The sequence below is a fragment of the Meles meles genome, chromosome 19, assembly GCF_922984935.1.
Source record: "Meles meles chromosome 19, mMelMel3.1 paternal haplotype, whole genome shotgun sequence".
In the NCBI taxonomy this organism is placed as follows: Eukaryota; Metazoa; Chordata; class Mammalia; order Carnivora; family Mustelidae; genus Meles; species Meles meles.
The window spans coordinates 40377838-40400234 of NC_060084.1; the positions used below are offsets into that span (position 1 = coordinate 40377838).

At 43.7% G+C, this 22397-nt stretch overlaps 1 protein-coding gene across 1 annotated transcript in view; it reads left to right on the forward strand.

Annotated features, from left to right (window-relative positions):
• The first annotated feature begins 8375 nt into the window (after nucleotides 1-8375).
• The window catches only part of TDRD12 (tudor domain containing 12), a 66677-nt gene continuing 52655 nt past the window's right edge, over nucleotides 8376-22397 (forward strand). Inside the window, exons 1-3 of the mRNA XM_045987902.1 lie at nucleotides 8376-8535; nucleotides 16999-17157; nucleotides 20951-21087. Of these exons, the coding sequence (XP_045843858.1) occupies nucleotides 8512-8535; nucleotides 16999-17157; nucleotides 20951-21087 (320 nt within the window). The 5' untranslated portion in view covers nucleotides 8376-8511. The remainder of the gene's footprint in view (nucleotides 8536-16998; nucleotides 17158-20950; nucleotides 21088-22397) is intronic.

Below are 22397 nucleotides of genomic sequence, written 5' to 3' on the forward strand. Positions count from 1 at the left end.
GGGGATTAGGGAGCTCACTTGTTGTGAAGAGCACGAGGTGATTAAAATAAAAACTTTAAAAAATGCGTGTTTTTCAAAGCAAAAATAGCTAGTAGAATTAAAAATAGGAAGGTCACTTTTCAAATCATTCAAAACCAAAACATAACCCCTAATGCAAAAGATAAAAAACAGTTTAAGGGGTACCTGTGGCTCAGATTAAGTGCCTTCAGCTCAGGTCATGATCTCAGGGGTCCTGGGATTGAGCCCCTTGTCAGGCTCCCTGCACAGCAGGGAGTCTGCTTCTCTCTCTCTCTCACTCACTCGCTCACACTCTCTCTGTAAAATAAATAAAATCATTAAAAAGAAAAAAGAAGAAGAAAATAGGTTAAGTGGCAATGAAACAAAAGCCAAAGGCTTATAGTGAAATGATTCAAGTAGGAACAATGTCAACCAGGACAATATACAAAAATGGGTTAAATTTATTCATATATGAAAACTCTCAGATTAAGTGTATTAAAGACTAATTAGAAAAAGAACAAGCTAAGCTCAAAATTAGTAGATCAAGGGAAAGAGTGATTACAGCAAAAATCAATGAAGAGACAGGAAAATAATAGAAAAGGTTAAGAAAACTAAGGGTTTGCTCTTGAAGAGATAAAACAAAATTAACAAGACTTTAGCTGGACTAAACAAGAAAAGAGGACCCAAATCAATAAATTTATAAATGAAAGGGGAGACATTACAAAAGACATCAAAAAAATAGAATGGATCATAAGAAACTACTATGAACAACTATATGCCAACAAACGGGGTAATTTAAAGAAAAGGATAAATTTCTAGAAACATAAAACCTACCAAAACTGAATCAGGAAGAAATAAAAAAATCTGAACAGACCAATAAGGAATAAGATTGAATCAGTAATCAAAAAGCTCCCCAAAATGGAAAAACTCAGGACTAGATAAATTTACTAATGAATTTTACAAAACACTTAAAGATGACTTAACACCAATCTTTCTCAAACAATTCCAAAAAATGAAGAAGAGGAATATTCATAAGCTTATAAGGCCAAGAGTACCCAGATTGCCAAGGACAATACAAGGACACTACAAGAAAAGACTACAGGACAGTATCTCTGATGAATATAGATGCAAAAATTCTAAACAAAATACTAGCAAACTGAATTCAGCACATTAAAAGGATCATACACCATGATCAAGAGGGATTCATCCCTGGGATGCAAGGATGGTTCAACATATGCGAACCAAGGGCGCCTGGGTGGCTCAGTGGGTTAAGCTGCTGCCTTCGGCTCAGGTCATGATCTCGGGGTCCTGGGATCAAGTCCCGCATCGGGCTCTCTGCTCAGCAGGGAGCCTGCTTCCCTCTCTCTCTCTCTCTGCCTGCCTCTCTACTTGTGATCTCTCTCTGTCAAATATAAATAAAATATTAAAAAAACATATGCGAACCAATAAGTGTAATATATCATATTACACTTATTACACTTTTTGCAATATATCATATTACACTTATTGAGAATAAAGAATATTTATTCTTTTTTAAAAAATATTTTATTTATTTATTTGACAGAGAGAGAGAGATCACAAGTAGGAAGAGAGGCAAGCAGAGAGAGAGAGGGGAAAGCAGACTCCCTGCCAAGCAGAGTGCCTGATGCGGGGCTCGATCCCAGGACCCTGCGATCATGACCTGAGCTGAAGGCAGAGGCTTTAACCCACTGAGCCACCCATGCGCCCCAAGAGAATAAAGAATATTTATTCTTATTGAGAATAAGAATATAAGACAAAAATCACCTGATTATCTCAATAGATACAGGAAAACATTTGATAAAATTCGACATCTATTCATGATAAAAACTCAATAAATTAGGTATAGAAGGAATGTACCTTAACATGACAAAAACCATAGATGACAAGCTTACAGCGAACATCATACTCGGTGGTGAAAGGTTGAAATATTTTTCTCTTAAATCAGGAACAAGACAAGGGTGGTCAGTCCCACAACTCCTATTCAACATAGTACTAGAAATCCTAGAGAGCAATCAGGCAAGAAAAAGAAGTAAAAGACATTACAATTGGAAAGGACAAAGTAAAATTGTCTCTATTTGCAGGTGACACGATTTTATATACATAGAAAAATATATGTAAAAAATCCTAAATATCCCACCGAGAAACTTAGATCTAATCAATAAATTCAGTAAAGCTGTAGGATACAAAATCAAACTTACAAAAGTCAGTAGCATTTCCATACACTAAAATGAACTATCAAAAAAGAAAACAATCTCATTTATAAGAGCATCAAAAATAATGAAATACTTAGGAATAAGTTTAACCATGGAGATGAAAGATCCCTACACCAAAACTGAAAGACATTGATGAAGAAAACTGAAGAAGATACAAATGGAAAAGACAACCTCTGTCCATGGATTGGAAGAATTAATATTATTAAAATGTCCATACAATCCCATATCATGTTTCCATTCAATCAACCCCTATGAAAATTTCAAGGACTTTTTTTTTGTTTGCAGAAATAGAAAGAAAAAACAATGTTAAAATTCATGAGGAACCATAAAAGGCTGACCCCAAATAGCAAAAGCAGTCCTGAGAAAGGAAAGCAAAGCTGGAGGCATTACACTTCCTACTTCAAACTATATTGCAAAGCTATCACAGTAGAATTGGAAAGGTATGGTACTGGCATATTAGCAAACACACAGCCCAATGGAATAGAATCAAGAGTTCAGAAATAAACCTATGCATATACAGTCAACTAATATTTGATAAAAGCGCCAAGAATACTAAGTGGAGAAAACCTAGTGTCTTCAATAAATGGTGTCAGGAAAATCAGACACTCACATGCCAAAGGATGAAACTAGACCCCTGTGTTATATCACTCATAAAAATGAACTAGGAACATATAAAAAGCTTTACTAAATGTGAGACCTGAAACCATAAAACTCCTAAAAGAAGACATAGAGAAAAGGCTTATTGACATGGATGTTGGCAACAAACTGAAAATCTGCACAGCAAAAGAACCAGTCAGCAGAATGAAAAGGCAAGCCACATATCTGATAATATTAATATCCAAAATACATAAGAAACTCACTTAGCCAGAAAATCCAAAATGGACAAAGGATCTGAAAAGACATTTTTCCAAAGAAGATATTCAGATAGGCAGCAGGTACATGAAAAAAATGTTCAGCATCAGTAATTAATAGGAAAGTTTAATTAATAGGAAATCAAAACCACAATGAGGTATCCCCTCACACTTGTTGGAATGGTTCTCATTAGAAAAGCAAATAACAAGTGTTGGTGAAGAGGTGGAGAAAAGGGAAGCCCTGTGCCCTGTTGGCGGGAATGTAAACTGACACAGCCACTAAGGAAAACAGCATGGAGATTTCTGAAAAATTAGAAGTGGAACCACATGATGCAGCAATCCCACTCTTGGGGGTATATCCAAAGGAAATGAAATCTATCCTGAAGAGATATCTGCACCCCTATGTTTATTACAGCATTATTCCTAATAGCTAGGACACAGAGACAACCAGTCCATAGATGGATGAACGGTTAGGGAAAAGGCGGAACATTATAATATTCTTATATCCTATCCATATGTAAATATATGTGTTCTAATATATATGATATATGTAATGTTCATTAATTAATTACATATAATGGAACACCATTCAGCCATAAACAAGGAAGTCCTGCCATTTGTGAAACATGGATGGACCTTGAAGGCAATATGCTAAATGAAATAAATCAGACAGAGGAAGACAAATACTGCATAATCTCACTTATACGTAGAATCTAAAAAAAAAAAACAAAAACGAAACACTACACCCATAGAAACAGAGATCAGATTTTTGGTTGTCAGAGGTGGGTGGTACATGGTGCAGGAATTAATGAAGGTGATCAAAAGGTACAAACTTTCAGTTATAAGTAAGTTCTAGGGACGCTTGGGTGTCTGGGTCTATTGAGTGGCTGCCTTCGGTTTAGGTCATGATCCCAGCGTCCTGTGATCCAGTCCCACATCAGGCTCCTTGCTTGGCAGGGAGCCTGCTTCTCCCTCTGCCTCTGCCTGCCACTCTGCCTGCCTATGCTCTTTCTCTTTCTGACAAATAAATAAAATGTTTTTTAAAAAGATAAGTAAGTTCTAAGGATGTAATATACAATGTGATGACTATGTTAATAATATTAGGTTGCGTATTTGAAAATTGCTAAGAGAGTAGATCTTAAAGTTCTCATCACAAGGAAAAAAACTAACTCTGTGAGGTGACGGGTGTTAACTAAACTTATTGTGATTATTTCATAATATATACATACATCAAATCACTATGTTAAATGCTTTAGACGTCTACAATGTCATGCATCAACTATATCTCGAGCTGGGAAAAAAAACGAAACTTAATTATAAGTCAATTAAAACAATTCTGCAAGAAAGCTAAAAGTAAAGAGAAAAAACATGAAAAGCTTAGAGATTATTAATTAGATGAAGTATCAGTGTACAAAGCAGTAAATGGGACAAGGTTAATTTTAGTTTGATAATGTATAGCTCAAAATGGAGATACAGGAAACTTCTTGCAGTGAATAACAACATCGAGCTGTTAAAAATACACAAGAGGGGCGCCTGGGTGGCTCAGTGGGTTAAAGCCTCTGCCTTCGGCTCAGGTCATGATCCCAAGGTCTTGGGATCGAGCCCCGCATCAGGCTCTCTGCTCAGCAGGGAGCCTGCTTCCCTTCCTCTCTCTCTGGCTGCCTCTCTGCCTATCTTTGATCTCTGTCTGTCAAATAAACAAATTAAAAAAAAAATTGCTGATCCTCTCATTTAAAAAAAAAATACACGAGAAACAGGGATAATCTGGTAGATGTTTATTATTAGTGGGAACCATGAACATGGCATTTTCTGATGGACAGATCAACTTCATGAAAGACAACTGAGGTGTCTGGGGGAAACACTGGGCAAGAACCAGGCTTGTATCTTTGGGCTATGATCCCATAACTGTAATGTCCACTTTCTCTCGATGCAAAATGTCTCAGAAATAAAAGCAAAAAAAAGTTCTTTTCTTAAAAAAATCAACTGACAAATGATTAAGCCAGCTTTGGGACCAAACTTCTTTTTTCATTCCTTTTTGTCAAAATGAGAATATTTTAAAACTAGGGAAGTGCAGACTGTCTTAGAATTGATGTCTCCAAGGTAAGATTATTTGAACTACATTTGGGAGAGAAGAGATCTGGGAGGGAGGGAAGAGAGAACGGGCCCTTCCTGGGACCATTTTTTTTTTTTTAAGATTTTTTTTTAATTTATGTATTCGACAGAGAGAGATCACAAGTAGGCAGAGAGGTAGGCAGAGAGGCAGGCAGAGAGAGAGTGAGAGGGAAGCAGGCTCCCTGCGGAGCAGAGAGCCCGACGCGGGACTCGATCCCAGGCCCCTGAGATCATGACCTGAGCCGAAGGCAGTGGCTTAAACCACTGAGCCACCCAGGCGCCCTTCCTGGGCCCATTTTTAAGAATTATGCCAGTTCCAGGGGCACCTGAGTGGCTCAACTGGTTAAGCATCTGCCTTTGGCTCAGGACATGATTACAGGATCCTGGGATTGAGTCCTACATCTGGGTCCTGCTCTGTGGGGAGATGCAGACTCTACCTCTCTCTCTCAAATAAATAAGTAAAATAAAATAATAAAAAAAAGAATTATGCCAGTGCTGGAAAACTTGGTTCGGTTCCTCTCTCTCCCACCCCAACCATGAGCATAGTGAGGAGAGAATGTTCTGGCAGTCCTGCTGGATTGGAGGTCCTGCTATCTCAGACTTCCCCTCCTGCCATTCCTAATGCTTTGTTTTCTCTCCCTTTCTCCCTTCCCTTGGGAGCTTGAAAGAAGCTTTGGGATGGGAAGCAAAACAATAATAGATTACTCTCCACTTGGGCCATTTGCAGAACCAGAATATCATTCCCATCAAGGGAAAAACTTTAATTTTCTAACACTTAACATCACTTCATGGGGCCCGCAGAGCCAGTCTGCTTGTGACAGCTTTTGATTGTTTGCTGCACCACGAACTGGTCAAATTTGTTCCTGACCAATATTTAACATTCTTGCACCACTGGAATAAGCCTTTCACACTACTTGGCCGTGGCTTAATTTTTTTGCTGTTGTTGTTGTGGGTTTTACTTGGTAGCATTTTATTTGAGATTTCAGCTCCCATGGTGATAAATGGAATTAATCTATTAGTCTATAGTTCTTTGTATTGTCTTTGTCTGGTTTTAATATCAGGACTTAATTGCCTTATGAAAATGCACTAGAAGTCTTTTCATATTATTATGTTGTGGAGTAATTTTTTTAAAGATTTTATTTTTAAGCAATTTGTACACCCAATGTGGGACTCGAACACACAACCCCAAGATCGAGGCACATGCTTCACTGACTGAGCCAGCCAGGCACCCCTGTATAATCAACATACTACATTACTTTCAGGTGCACAACACAATGATTTGATATTTATATATCTTTTGAAATGATCACCCCAATACGTCTAGTTGTCCCCAAACATAGTTACAAAAAAATTGGTTTCTGGTGATAAGAACTTCTAAGATCTACCCTCTTATCAACTTTCAAATATGCAGTACAGTATTAACTAAAATTACCATGCTGTACATCACATACCCATGAATTACTCATTGTGGAGTAATCTCTAAAACAAGGCTTCCCACTAGCTAGTGGTCTGTGTGTGTGTGTGAGGCGGGTGACAGGTTACAGGAACCGAACTGATCCCCTTCAGTCTCAAGGGAACTAGGAAGCAGGATGGAGAAATACTTCCATTTTCTGTGCGCTGTGTTGAAACATCATATGTAGCACGGGTTCTAGTCAGAAGAAAAAGAAATGTTGACCACAAACCAAGAACTGGGAGAAAACTGTATTCTGCATTTTCTTTGGGGCTTGGGAACAGTTCCTGGAACCTCCTGTTTAAATAAGTTCTGGTCCTTTCACACCTTTCTGACAAAGTCTGGAACTTTCAGGTTTGTTGGTCCTTCCAGATGCCTCCACTGGAGGTGAAGCCTGGTTGGTCCAGTTCATCAACAGGTGAACCTCATGTACTCAGCAGCTGTGTTTTCCTCTTTACTGAAGTCCACACACCTCCCTTCTCCAACTCTCCTGCCTGAGATTTTAAGCAGTTCTGCTGCTTGACCTTGTGAAATCTAACAGGCTTTTAAAACTGGATGCTTTTGTGAGCATTCTATTTCCTGAAAACATAACCCCACAACCGCCATGCTCAAGAAATTGGTGCAATTTTTTTTTTTTTGGCCATCTTATTGGTTCCCTTATTAGAAAGTTAATACCTCTTCATGTGGGCTTAAAAAATTTTTTTTTCACGATCAAGATATTGATTCACCTGTAAAACCACATAGGCCCGAAATTTTTATATTATTTGTGCTGTGGTTCCTTTGATTTTTAAGGAATATTCATTTTTCTTGTTTTTTGGCTTATTCAAATGCTGGAGGGAGATTCCTGAGATACTAATAAAAGCTAACTGTCCCTGAGTGCTTCTTGGGTGCTCTTTATTTAACGGTGTGACCCCCATCTAATTGTGAGTCTCATTTTTTTAAAAAGTCATTTTTTATTAACATTTAGTGTATTATTAGCCCCAGGGGTACAGGTCTGTAAATCACCAGGTCTACACACTTCACAGCATGAGTCTCATTTTTTTAAGTGAGAAAAACCAAGGCGTCCAGGTGTTCAAAATTTTTCGGTGCCTCAGCAACAAATACACGTGCCGGGAAGAGCCAGGCGTTGGAGGCTGCACTTTGGTGACCAGAATGGCCAGTGAGGGACAGAATCTGGGGGAGCCCTGCCAGCTAAGGGTCAGGTGGGAGGAAAGCTGGGACCCAAAGCGGGAGGCTGAGGTGGGAGGTGGGGGTTGGGGATGTTGCCAGGAGCCCCCTTCCCCCAACCCCCACTCCCCACCCTCACGTTAGTGACCGGCTGAGCCTCTTCCTCAACCCTAGGGCCACCAGGTGGAGGCGGGCCCCGCGAGCTGACTCCTGGCGCTTGAGACGCTGGCTGGTGGGGGGCGAGCCACGTGACGCCCGGCGCCATCCGCCGCGCGCCCCCCCCCCCGGGGCGTGTCTCCTCCCCGCGCCCCTGCCCCGCCCCGCCGCACCCCGTGCTGTGCGCAGGGCGGCCGGCAGTTGTCCCGGCCGTTTGCGCCTCGCGAGCCTTCTAGAAGCCTCGAGGCTTGCGGGGCCAGGGTCGGACGTGGGGGGCGCAGTGCCCAAGCCGCGAGCGCGACCCCGGCGGCGTCCTTTTGGGAGGGCGCGGAGCGTCGCGGGTGGTGCGCAGCTGCCTGCGGGGCCCGGAGGCCGGAGCTGGGCGCGCCGGGGGCCCCCACGGAGGGCGGAGGCCGGCCGTGCCGCGGGTTTTGCCGCGAAGCGCCTTGCGAGTGAGGGACGACGGAAAGACCTGGGAAGGGACGCGGCCGCGACAGTGCTTGTCTCTCCACGCCGGGCGTCCGGCGGCGAGCGACGCGCGGAGATGCTCGAGGTGCTGGTGCTGAAGGTGAGCGAGCGCCCAACCCCGGCCGGCCGCCCTCTCCCCGCGCAGGGGCCGCCCCGGCTGGTCACGCCGGGCTTCGGACCTGCGGGTGGGCTTGCCGGATGGGGTTCTGGACCCCCCGACTGCAGATCCAAAGCACGAGATTTCAGTTCAGGTGTGCCCAGGTGTTGTTTGGGACTCAGTAAAAAGTTACTCGTTGTTCGTCGGAAACTCATGGATTTACTGACTCTGCAACCTTAGCGGGGGAGGACGGACCGTAACGCCTTCTTCCACGCTCACCCGTCCGGGGAGGCGCTGGAGGAGAGCCCCTTGGGCACGGGGACCCTCAGCGGGTCCCCTCGCCCGACAGGGGTCCCCTCTGGGGGGGGTGTCCCCATTTCAGGGCCCCTTGTGGCAACCACCCCTCCACACACGCCCGTCGCAGGTTCACGCGGGAAACTGCTCGCTCGCGCCCCGGGACTCTGGCGGCCCCTCCCCACGCGTGCACCCTGGGGCTCTGATCCGCAGTCCTCCGAGCGGCGTGAAGGAGGCGGGGCGTGCCGGCAGCTGCAGCTCCGAGTCGCGGGTAGAGTCACGAGGCCGAAGGCAGGGCGTGTTCTCAAGGTTAGTTGTGTGGAGGAGTTTACAAACCAGAGCAAACGGGTAGGTTTTGGTCTCTGGGAAAAGGAAATACAAAAGAAAAAAATTTTTTTAAAGATTTTATTTATTTGACAGAGAGAGATCACAAGTAGGCAGAGAGGCAGGCAGAGAGAGAGGGAAGCAGGCTCCCTGCTGAGCAGAGAGCCCGATGTGGGGCTAGATCCCAGGACTGGGATCATGACCTGAGCCGAAAGCAGAGGCTTTAACTCACTGAGCCACCCAGGTGCCCTCCCCCCCCCTTTTTTTTTTTAATCTTGCTTCTGTGGGCGTAGGAGGGGAACATAGCATATGATGGATTTTTAAAAACCATCAATTTTCCCGCTCCTTTTTTAAGTCTTAGATAATTTTATATGAGCAGAGAATTCACCGACGTTTGAAGCATCTGATTGTTACAGAGGATTTGCTCCAAGACTTTTAGACTTTTCATATCCAACTGGCAAGCCCCTCTCCATCACCAGTTCTAAACAGGCATCTCCCATTTTGCCTGCAGGAAGACAGGGCTCTACTAGGGTTGCACCGGGGCAGAATTTTGGGCAGGAGTTGTTGGATTCTCACTGTCTCAAACTTGGGAAACAACCCCTGTCTTGGATCCTTTTCTTTACCCTGTCAGCTCTGCTCTGTCCACACTTCTGGCTCTTAATCTACTGACCCTCAGCAAATTTTCTAAACATACAGGAGTAGTTCCCTTAGGGTGCAGTTGTAGTTCTCCAGGTTAATTTGGCTTTTAAATGGATGAAAATTTTTCCCTCAAGTGCCCATCAGTAGATGAATGGAGAAGCAAAGTGTGGTCTGTACGTAAAATGGAATACTACTCAGCCTTAATAACAAAGAAAATTCTGATACATGTTGTATTATGGATGAACCACCACTTGTTAAGTGAAATAAACCAGATACAAAAGGACAAATACTGTATGATTGTACTTCTGTGAGGTTCCTGGAGTGCTTAGATTCAGAGAGACAGAAAGTAGAAGGGGGGTTGCTCAGGGGCTGGAGGGGAGAGAGGGGTGGGGGATTATTACATAAAGGGTGTAGGGTTTCAGTTTTGCAAGCTGAAAGTTCTGGAAGTGGATGGTGGTGATGTGGTTAATGCCACTGAATATGGTGAAGATGGTAAATTTTATGGGTATTTTACCACAAAATTATTATTAAAAATTGTTGTTTAAATGTCCAGTTAATATTTTTTGTAACAGATTTTAGAAATAACAGAAGTAGCATCACAAGCCTGTTAAGATGAGTCTAATGAAGAAAAAGGTGTTGATTGAAAATAATGTCTTAAGAAAGCAGCCCAGGCAACATGCCATTATGTCGGAATGAGTCAGGCGGAGTATGGTGAGACCTAGTGGGAGTCGCGTAGATGGGCTTGTTCCCGCAAAAGGGCTACAGGAGAGAAGGATTAGCCATGGCATCTTTGTTGAGGTGACTGGCACCAGAAAAGCCCCAGGGCCATTGGTCATAGAGTCAAGCTGTGTTCCAGAAGGACTGTTGACATTTCTGGGCAGTGGGGCATGGACCCTTCAAATGGACAGCCTGTGCCAGGGAGGAGTGGTAGGGGCTAAGCAGACAATGGGTGACACGGATGATATTCTGAAAGCTGCAGTCTGTGACGTCCCTCATGGAGTAAAGCAGCTGTTTGCTGGTTCACATGAACGATTTCAGTGCTGTCCATGGGATCCACAAACAGTATTTCAAGAGTGGTTTTCCTGCCCAGAGGAGGCCGTGTTGAGATGAAGAGTCCAAGGACCTCTCCCATCAGCATGACTGTCAATGGGTCAGGTCTTCCTGTTTCGTTTGGAATTGTCACAGCTATTTATTTTAAGATTTTATTTGACAGAGAGCACACAAGCAGGGGGAGTGGCAGGCACAAAGAGAGGGAGAAGCAGGCTCCCCACTGAGCAGGGAGCTGATGCGGGGCTCCACCCTGGGACCCCTGGATCATGACCTGAGCCGAATGCAGACACTTAAGTGACTGAGCCACCCAAGTGCCCCTGTCACAGCGTTTTATAATTAACATCTTCATTTTTACAATCGATGTTGAAGAGGTTAAGTTTGACTAAGATATCTGGAGTTATTACGGAAATACCACACACTAAGGGAACTTGAACAGAAATTAAAGATTAGATGATGTTATAAATTACCCTTGGACACATACATACTACCGAATGTGGGACATGACACTCATGACCTTATTACTCACGGAAGTAAAGACATAAAGGGAAATAACAAACAACAAAATAACAAAAGATGGGTTAATCATGCCTGAGAAATAATAAAGAGTACACCTAATTCGATTAAATCCTAGTAATGACATGAAATATTTAGTTCTCTTGCCAGATAAATGATTCTGCATTTATTTGAATAAAATTTAAGTATTCAAGTTTGAATGGTAGGGGTAAAGGAGAAGAAAGTGGACCAAAATTTTATAGAGATGATATTTTTCTAATGGAAATACAACAGACATGCAGGGGGGAAAATGTGTAAGGGTGATTACATTGTGGCCGGTATTGGTTTATAGGCTTGGCTGGAAGCAGCCAGTGTCAGAGGTCGGGGGCTCCCCATCCTAGGTCATCCATCCCCTCCCAGTAAAGCTCGTATTCTCCTAGCTGGTAAAACCGAACCTGGCCTACAGTTTTGAGGTTTTAGAGGCAAATTTTTAAAATATGTATATATTCTGGTAACTTCAAAGGATCTATGCTGCCTTAAAAATTTTTTTAAGTATCTTTCCAACTTTATATTTTGAAGATTTTCAGATATAAAAACAAGTCACAAAAACCATATTGAGAATAACCATATGCTCTATACCCTAATTATTAACATTTTGTTGATTTGCCTATTTCTTTATAAATAGGTGTATAGGAAATTACTTGCTTTTTTGCTGACCCATTTGAGAAGGAGTTGAGAACTCTAAATCCTTACACATGTATTTCCTAAGAACCAAGACTTTCTCTTACATCATCATAATGTAATTATCCCACTTGAGAAATTTAACATTGATCCAGTACCATAATACATAGTCTGTGTTCAGATTTCTCCATTTGTCTCAATAATGTCTTCTCAAACTTGTTTTCTGTGCCCCAGGATCCAATCAAAAATTGTACATTGCATTTAGTTGTCATGGCCTCTTAGTCTCCTTTAATTTAGGTCAGTTCCCTGGCTTTTTTGTGTCTTTGGTGTCATTGAAATTTATGAAGAACAAGGGCAGTTGCTTTGCAAAATATCACTCGGTTCAGATTTGTTTGTTTCTTCATAATTATGTTTAGGTTAGGCATTTTTAGTAAAAATACTGCATGGGCAATATCACATCAGAGGACAAGAAGCTTTTAAAATCATTCCTGTGATTAAACATAGTTAAAAGTCTAACTTTCTGTTAGAAAATATGCTGGACATACAAAAAAGTATAAAAAATATAAGCACCTGGAAATCCACCACGGTAAGTAGCTTTGTCAAATATTTTAACATTTTGCCGTGTTTGCTGCATGTATTTTTTTTTTTTTTAAAGATTTTACTTACTTGAGGGAGTGTGTGTATGAATGCAAGTGGGGAAAGGGGCAGAGGTTGAGAAGCTCCATCAGGCTCCCTGCTGAGCTCAGAGCCCTTGGAGGTGGGGTTCCATCTCAGTTTGAGATCATGACCTGAGCCAAAACCAGGAGTCAGACGCTTAACTGACTAAGCCACCCAGGCATGCCTCTTTTTTTAAACCCATAAACTATTTTTTATTTTTTAAAAAGATTTTATTTATTTATTTGACAGCGATCACAAGTAGGCAGAGAGGCAGGCAGAGAGAGAGAGGAGGAAGCAGGCTCCCGGCCAAGCAGAGAGTCTGACGTGGGACTCGATCCCAGGACCCTGAGACCATGACCTGAGCTGAAGGCAGAGGCTTTAACCCACTGAGCCACCCAGGTGCCCCATGATTACCGCAACTTTTTAATAAATCTTGAAATCAGGTGGTGTGTGTTGGTTCTTTTTCAGAAGTATTTGGGCCATTCTAGTTACTTTGTCTTTCCAGTAAGAATTTCCTAGTGAGTTTGTTGATTTCTCAATTCCTGTTGGAACTGAGTTGTATTTATGGATCCTTGTAGGAAAAATCAACATTAGTCCATGAACACAGTATACTGGCATTAAAGAGGCCTTCCTTGGTATGTTTGATTAGTTTGTGTACCTTTCAACACACATATTTTGTTGGGCTCATTCCTGAGTAATCCTGTTTTTTGGTGCTGTTGAAAATGGTGCTGTTTTTTAATTTAAATTTCCAGTTTTCATTGTTGGACTATAGATGTACAGTTGAATGTATTATATGACCTTCTACCCTTTTGTGTAGATTCCTTAGGATTTTCTGTGTTGTTTGCGAATAGAGACCATTTTCTTTCTTCGTTTCCAGGCTTGCTGACAACCTTTTTCTTCCTTCATTATACCAAGTAGGGCCTCCACTGTGATGTCAAATAGGAGTAGTGAGCACACCACTACTAACTTTTTTTTTTGTATGTTTTACTTTTTTAGAATTACCTTTTCCCTAGGTTTTTTGTTTTTTGTTTTTTTTTAAAGATTTTATTTATTTATTTGACAGAGAGAGATCACAAGTAGGCAGAGAGGCAGGCAGAGAGAGAGAGAGGGAAGCAGGCTCCCCGCTGAGCAGAGAGCCCGATGCGGGACTCCATCCCAGGACCCTGAGGTCATGACCTGAGCCGAAGGCAGCGGCTTAACCCACTGAGCCACCCAGGTGCCCCTTTTTGTTTTTTTTTAATATAATTTCCATTTTTTTCCATGAGATTCTCCTCTTTAGTATATGTGCTGCCGAAGCGAGCACAAGAGAGATTCTCCTCTTTAGGAAACACAGAAACTTACTACAACCATCTTGTCCTTAAGTTATTCAGCCTATTTCTAGCAGCTGCTTTGACGGCCTTGCCTGTTCATGTCAACTTCTGGGCAGTCTCGGGTCCACGTCTGCAGACTGCCTTTGTCCTTGGCCACGCGTCACGTTTCCATCTCCTTACGTGGCCAGTATCTGCACGTGGGGTACTGCAGTTACGGTGAAGAGTGCCGGCTGACCTGCACTTCGGTCGCTCGCAGTACCGTCCGGGAGGCTTGGGTTATACTCCTCAGGCCCTGTCTGCTTTTGTCGGAGCACACTGTGTTTGTCCAGGAGTGCGGTCTGGAGTTCACAGGCATGGCCGTCCACGGTTTCCTGGGAGAGGCTGCGGTGCCTACTGAGCCTCTTGAATCTGGCCAGACTCCCGCTGCAGGCGGTTTCCCAGTGATGGCTGCCAAAGACAGACAAAGGCAGACATTGGTCAGAGCATTAGCTGCCGGCAGTGTTGGCAGGAGCTGGGGAAGGCGAGAGGGGGCCGAGCATTTTGAGGGGAGGGGCTCCAGGGATACTTGGGATCAAGGGCCGGTCAGTGCTTGCCCTCCAAGGAAGGAGGTCCCAGGTGGCCGCCACAGCCTTCCGGCCCTCCACAGGTTCTCCTGAGTAGCAGGAGATACAGACACATCTCAAAGGGATGGGGAGGGCTGGCACCTGTCAGCCCTTCTGAGGAAATGCTCACAGGAAGGTCAAGGGTCTCTGTCCGAAGCCGCCTAGAACAGATGGTGGCTTCTCCTGGTGACCTTGAGCTTCCCCATGCAGGCATTTTAGGGGGGGGTGAGTGTCATCCCCGGGAAGGGCCTCTGTGTGCAGAGGTTTGGGGAGGTGACATGCTACGAGTTTGCCATTCTCAGGGGCAGCAGCCAAAACTGTGTGGTGTTTCTGTCCACCTTGTCAGGGTCGCTTTCCCCTGGACTGCGGGGCTCACTGTGCCATGCAGGCTCGCCGAGGACTTGGCTCTCCCCATTGGGACTCTTTCAGAATTTCTCCCCTCAACCTGCAGCTGCTCTTGTAGCCCCCAAACCCCCTTCTCTGGTTCCTCAAGCCGCATACACGGTGGCTTTCTGCCTGAGTTGCAGCCCTTCCTCCTGGACTGGAAAAGCTGTAAGGAAATGTGGGTCTCACCCAAGGCCGATCCTCTTGGCAAAGCATCCAGTCCCTGTGGTTTCTGTTCTCTTCAGTGCCTTTGTGTTTGTTCTGTATTTTTCCTGGGCTGATCATTGTTACTTGCAAATGGGTTAGTTCATGTAAACTACTCTGCTATGACCTGGAGTGAGAGTGGCTCACTGTTCTTTTTTCCCCCAACTCTTTATTATAAAAATATTCAGATATTTAGAAAAATAGAATATTAACGTGAACATCTGTTCCCCTGCCACTTGGTACCTAGGACTGGAAGTCTTTTTTTTTTTTTTTTTTTTTTAAAGACAAGTTTTCTTGAATTGTTTTGTTCTTTTTTTTTTTTAAAGATTTTATTTATTTATTTGACAGAGAGAGAGAAGCAGGCAGAGAGAGGGGGAAGCAGGCTCCCCACTGAACAGAGAGCCCGGTGCGGAACTCGATCCCAGGATCCTGAGATCATGACCCGAGCAGAAGGCAGAGGCTTTAACCCACTGAGCCACCCAGATGCCCAGAACCGGAAATGTTAAGATGTCATGGCTTTTAGGCCCTTTCAGTAAGCAGAGTTAGGAAATAAATACCCTTGGAAAGTCATGAGTTCTTATTGATATCTTCAAGTCAAATTTAACTTTTTATTTTATATCTATATCTTCTAACGATGAAAATCTTGGTTTCTAGTGACATTGATCTATATCGAGATACATTCAGAGAAGTCTGACTTTCATCCCCATCTCTTCTATTCTTGGCTTCCTGTAGGTCATAACTTGTATTTGTTTTGGTTTTTCTGCCGTCATTTCTTTTTTCATTTTATGAATAGAATATGCATGTATTCATATTTCCTTCTCCAAAGACACAGCATATTGCAAACATGAAACCTTGCTTTTGTATTTTATCATGAATATTTTAAAAAATATAGGAGATGGGGCGCCTAGGGGTAGAGTTGGTTAAGCATCTGCCTTTGGCTCGTGTCATGATCTCAGGGTCCTGGGATCAAGTCCCCTACCAGGCTCCCTGCTCAGCAGGGAGTCTGCTTCTCCCTCTCCTTCTGCCCTTGTGAGCTCTCCCTCTCAAATAAAGTCTTTAAAAAAATAAAATAAGGGGCGCCTGGGTGGCTCAGTGGATTAGGCCGCTGCCTTCGGCTCAGGTCATGATCTCAGGGTCCTGGGATCGAGCCCCGAGGAAAAAAATAAATAAATAAATAAATAAAAATAAAATAAAATAAACCACAGGAGATGCAGGACATTGATCTCTGCTTTATTTTTTTTTATTTTTTTTTTTTAAAGATTTTATTTATTGATTTGACAGACAGAGATCACAAGTAGGCAGAGAGGCAGGTACAGAGAGAGAGGGGGAAGCAGGCTCCCTGCTGAGCAGAGAGCCCGATGCGGGGCTTGATCCCAGGACCTTGAGATCATGACCTGAGCCGAAGGCAGAGGCTTAACCCACTGAGCCACCCAGGCGCCCCGATCTCTGCTTTATTGAGACACAGCACATAGTTTAAAAAATTACTGATGGTAATTGGTTATGTGTTTTTTTAACTTTTTACATGTTTTCGAATTTTATCTTTGTATCTTTTACCTGTTATCCAGCTGAGTTAAAATATAATATATAACAACATAAATATAATAAATAAAATTGTATGAGTTTAAGGTATACAGTGTGATGATTTGACCTATATTGACATTTTTTTTTTTATCTTTTACCTTTGGTCTGACTATAAAAGACAGGTTCTCATCTAGAATTTGTTAGACCACTTAAATTAATAACAGTTATCATGCCTCTGAGGTTTATTATTTTATGGGTCTGTTTTTTAAACCAGGCATTGTTTTGTTTGTCTTTTAAAATTTTTACAGATTGAAGATCCAGGATGCTTCTGGGTTATTATAAAAGGATGTAGTCCCTTTTTAGATCATGAAGTTGATTATCAAAAACTAAATAGTGCCATGAATGACTTCTATAATAACATGTGTCAAGATATAGAAATAAAACCGTTAATGTTGGAAGAAGGGCAGGTATGTATCTACATGTGTTTTAAGCACTGTGTCTTGAAATGCTACTTAGAATTTACACATTTTGATGACAAAAGCTTTTAGGGTGTTTTAATTGCTCATAATCACTGTCTTGTGTTAGGTTCTTTTGGCTGCACGAGATTTGGGCTGGTTTTGGAAAGCAGAGGTTGTAGAAGATTCTAGTGGGGCAACGGGAGATGGAATGTCATCCAAATTCAGGCATCGGGCCATCCTCCCAGGGCTGGGAACCAGAGGCTCTTCTAGATCTAGTCTAGATCTGCCACGGGTATGGTGGCCTCAGCTGAGGGGGCGTGGAGGTTTTCAGTCCAGGGCCCATGCCTCCCTTTTGCGGCTCGTGACGATGGCCAAGTCACGCTTGTTCATTTTCCTTGCCTCACGTTACGGCCCCTTCTTCCTTCCTTGCCGCCTTGGCTCCTGGGCCTGTTGTCTGATTCTCTCTGCAAGTCAGTCACTTTTCAGAAGAGTTTGAATTTTTCTACCAGGAAAGGTTTTATAAACTATGAAAAACATTAGAAATATTGGAACACCCCTCCCCTTTCAAACAAAATCTTCATTAATAACATTATTTTTTCCATACCATTGACTTGTTGAAGTGAGGAAGTCCAGTCAGTTGTCCTTTTAAAATACTCCACATTTTCCTTACACCACACACGAAAATAGACTCAAAATGGATGAAGGACCTCAATGTGAGAAAGGAATCCATCAAAATCCTTGAGGAGAACGCAGGCAGCAACCTCTTCGACCTCAGCCGCAGCAACATCTTCCTAGGAACATCGGCAAAGGCAAGGGAAGCAAGGGCAAAAATGAACTATTGGGATTTCATCAAGATCAAAAGCTTTTGCACAGCAAAGGAAACAGTTAACAAAACCAAAAGACAACTGATAGAATGGGAGAAGATATTTGCAAACGATATATCAGATAAAGGGCTAGTGTCCAAAATCTATAAGGAACTTAGCAAACTCAACACCCAAAGAACAAACAATCCAATCAAGAAATGGGCAGAGGACATGAACAGACATTTCTGCAAAGAAGACATCCAGATGGCCAACAGACACATGAAAAAGTGCTCCACGTCACTCGGCATCAGGGAAATACAAATCAAAACCACAATGAGATATCACCTCACACCAGTCAGAATGGCTAAAATTAACAAGTCAGGAAATGACAGATGCTGGCGAGGATGCGGAGAAAGGGGAACCCTCCTCCACTATTGGTGGGAATGCAAGCTGGTGCAACCACTCTGGATGCAAATGGAGATTCCTCAAAATGTTGAAAATAGAACTACCCTATGACCCAGCAATTGCACTACTGGGTATTTACCCTAAAGATACAAATGTAGTGATCCGAAGGGGCACATGCACCCGAATGTTTATAGCAGCAATGTCTACAATAGCCCAACTATGGAAAGAACCTAGATGTCCATCAACAGATGAATGGATAAAGAAGATGTGGTATATATACACAATAGAATACTATGTAGCCATCAAAAGAAATGAAATCTTGCCATTTGTGACTTCGTGGATGGAACTAGAGGGTATCATGCTTAGTGAAATAAGCCAATCAGAGAAAGACAACTATCATAAGATCTCCCTGATATGAGGACGTGGAGATGCAACATGGGGGGTTAGGGGGGTAGGAGAAGAATAAATGAAACAAGATAGGATTGGGAGGGAGACAAACCATAAGTGACTCTTAATCTCACAAAACAAACTGAGGGTTGTTGAGGGGGGAGGGGGTTTGGGAGAGGGGGGTGGGGTTATGGACATTGGGGAGGGTCTGTGCTATGGTGAGTGCTGTGAAGTGTGTAAACCTGGCGATTCACAGACATGTGCCCCTGGGGATAAAAATACGTTATATGTTTATTAAAACAAAAAAAACTCCACATTTTGGAGAGCCTGAGTACCCCCCTGTGATGGTGCTGAACTTTCCACCTCCTCTATTTTTTTGTGGATAAAGCTTTGGATAGTGTTAAGGTCAGGTTTCTACCCCTCCTAGTGACTGGCTGTTGAGCTTCACCTTGCGTGGCACTGGGAGGTGATTCCACTGTTGGCACAGCCCAGCAGATTCGGAGGGCGATGTCGGAGTCCTGCCTCCAGGGGGTGCCCGTCTGCTTTTCCTGCAGATGAGGCACCATCCCGTGACCAGCACCGCCTGAACAGCCCTTCTGTTTAACCTTCCCAAACGGTCACTTTCACATGCCTTCTGCGTCCAGAGGTCTGTGTGGTTTTTATCTCCTTTTCATTTTTTGAAATACTCTATTGAACTCACGGCTTTTAATATATTCTATCAGCTGTCCTCATTGTTCTTGATGCTTTAATTGCCCCCCCCTTGGGTTGGTGGAAGCCCTATACGCCACCAGTTCAAAGCCAGCTGAACTGTTATCTGTTTAAACAGAAATACCCTCCACCCTTTGGCAAGATTTCTCTGTGGTTATTTGACTTTGGAATTATGGGAGGCTCGCAAGAGTCCACCCCTTGCAAAGTGGCTGCTCCGTGGCATCCAGGTTCAGTTCCCGAGCATGGCAGTCTCCTCTCTGCTGGCTTCTTCCCGGTCGGACACAGCTTTCTTCCCACGGGGCCCTTTCTGAGCCTGTGGTCGGTGTCTGGTTTGCCGGTCTGGGTCACGGTCAAGTCTGCCCTGGCCTAGCAGCCTCGTGGGATGGTGGGTTGGTCAGGTGGCTGTCACTGCTGCAGGGCAGTTTCCCTAGAATGGGGCTGCAGGCATGCACTGATTTCTGGAGTCATTCAGCAAGTAGTTGTCGGAGGCTCCGTGCACAGCAAATGCAGTTGTAGATGCTGGGCACATGCCGGTGCAAAAGACAGCCTGTCCTGGAGCCAAAGTGAGCCTGGGTGGGGATTTCACAGGGGTCTGGCAACGTGCTCGACACCCATTCGTAAGCTTTGTTTTCTGACTTAAGAAGGCAAAGCAATGCATTTTCTGTCGCTACCGGCGTGACAACACGACCAGGACGTGAGGGTAAGAGGATGGTGAAAAGAAGTTAAAGAGACAAAGAGATGGGGGCAGGAGGAGCACTGAGGAGGATGTCCAACAGTGCTGAGTTTATTCAGGGCAGTGAGGCGTTATATAGCTAACAGAAGTAATTACAAAGAAGTATCCATCATTAGCTAATTACGAAAGAATTTGTTACATATGCATAAAATCCTCAAGGCTTCCCCATTAACTATGTCTCAAGGTCTAAATGCAGATCTTCCAAGGCCAGTGGTCTTTGTCTTCAGATAATAATTACAAAGAAGTAACAACAAACCTGAGAGTGTTTTTTGAGCTGTACTGGAACAGCAAGGACCAGTTAAGAATTTATGACCCCACCCAAATTGCTCTCATCTAACTAGTAAACGTGTGGGAAGTCACGTTGGCGAGCGCACAACACAGAGCACAGACCCTTTCTCAGTGCAACTCAACTTTTCCGTCCTCAGCCTTTTGTTAGGCTATTCAGACTTTAAAGGAGACACAAGTCAGGGCCTGGTTTGGTCCTCGTCTCAAGCCTTATCACGGCCTCCCACAATTTTCCTTATTTTACGTTCAAAAGCCTGTCCTTATTTAAGGAGTCAGCATGACTGGGGGAGGAAGGCCTGAAACAGGACCTGGCTGCCCTGTGCTCTGGTTACTGCCCGGCATGGGTCAGCGCCTGCAGCGCCAGCCGCCTCCCCCGTCTTTCCTCTTCTGGAAGGTAGAATGTGGGCAGAGATGGTTTGGGGGTGTCTTTTTGTTCTCTCCCTCGACGGGGGGTTTTAACGCCAAGGTTTCTGTTCTGTAGATCTGTGTGGTGTATTGTCAGGAACTGAGGTGTTGGTGCAGGGCTGTTATTAAGTCCATCATTTCTTCGGCCGACCATTACCTGGCAGAATGTTTCCTTGTGGATTTTGCCAAGTATATCCCTGTGAAATCTAAAAAGTACGTACGTATTTATTTCTCCTTACGCTTTTTAGGGAAATGAATATCCGTTTTGAAGGAGAAGGTCCGTTTTCACAGTGAGAGGCTAGAGGTCAGAGATCTAGAATGTTCTTAGCTTCCCACGGGGACAGTTGCACATTTCTAGTTTTATACACACTCAGTGTAGGGGCTGGCGGTCGCAGTGAGGTCCCAGGCAGCTGGGCTCTCCTTCCACTGTCCTTCCTGGGCAGAGCAGGTACTCACCCGGCCTCCCCTCCCAGCGTGTCCTGTGATGGAGTGTGTCCTCCTGGTGGCTGTGCTGCAGGAAACACCCTACCTAGAGGCAGAAGGTCATCTGGTCCCCACAGACAGGTGGGTACTGGTGCAGCCTCAAGTAGGGGGAGCAGAGCGCCTGTGCAAATAGTCCTAGTCTTCTTTCTTAGCAGAGTGAGGGCATGACCCACAGCCACAAAAGGTGGGGAAATGGTTCCGAAGCGGCCTTCGTTGGCTTCAGGACCACCCATTAACAGTTGATTAGAAAACACCAGCAGCATGCCAGCCTTTGTGTTCGTGATAATTTTCCATAGTTTCCTTTTTCGGAGTAAGAGGATATCAGTTTATTTTTTTTATTTTTATTTTTTTAAAAGACTTTATTTATTTATTTGACAGAGAGAGACACAGTGTGAGAGGGAACACAGCAGGGGGAGTGGGAGAGGGAGAAGCAGGCTCCCCGCTGAGCAGAGAGCCCAATGTAGGGCTCAATCCCAGGACCCTGGGATCATGACCTGAGACAAAGGCAGATGCTTAACAACTGAGCCACCCAGGTGCCCCAGGATATCCGTTTAATAATTAACATGAGGACCTTTCTTCCAAAAGAGTATTTTTGTAGTAAGAGTAAAGCATTTCGTGGCAGAAAGACTTCTCAAACATTGGGAATTCGCAGATACTTAAGAAAAAAAGTAGATGCCTTTCTAGCTTGTGATTCTGCACCTTTATAACCGGCCTTGTTGTCAAAGTAAATGTTGTGTTTAATTGTTTGGGAAGATTTTTAGTATTCGGAGTTTTGGGCAAGAGAAGCCCGTGATTAGGTAGTGTGCAGGGAGGCTTGAGGGGCAGTCAGGACCGGCACCTTTTTCTGAACTGTGGAGACAAGGAGGCGAGGCTGCCCATTCAGGGCTTCCAGATCTGCTTCTGTCGAAATGGTACGCACAGGCAGGCTGTCATTGGCCTGAAGAATGGAAATAAAAGTGCTGAGCAACAGCCTTACCAAATCTCAGCCCCTCTTTTGGTGCAGAATTGATAAATACTAACTATAAAAACATCTCAAAAAA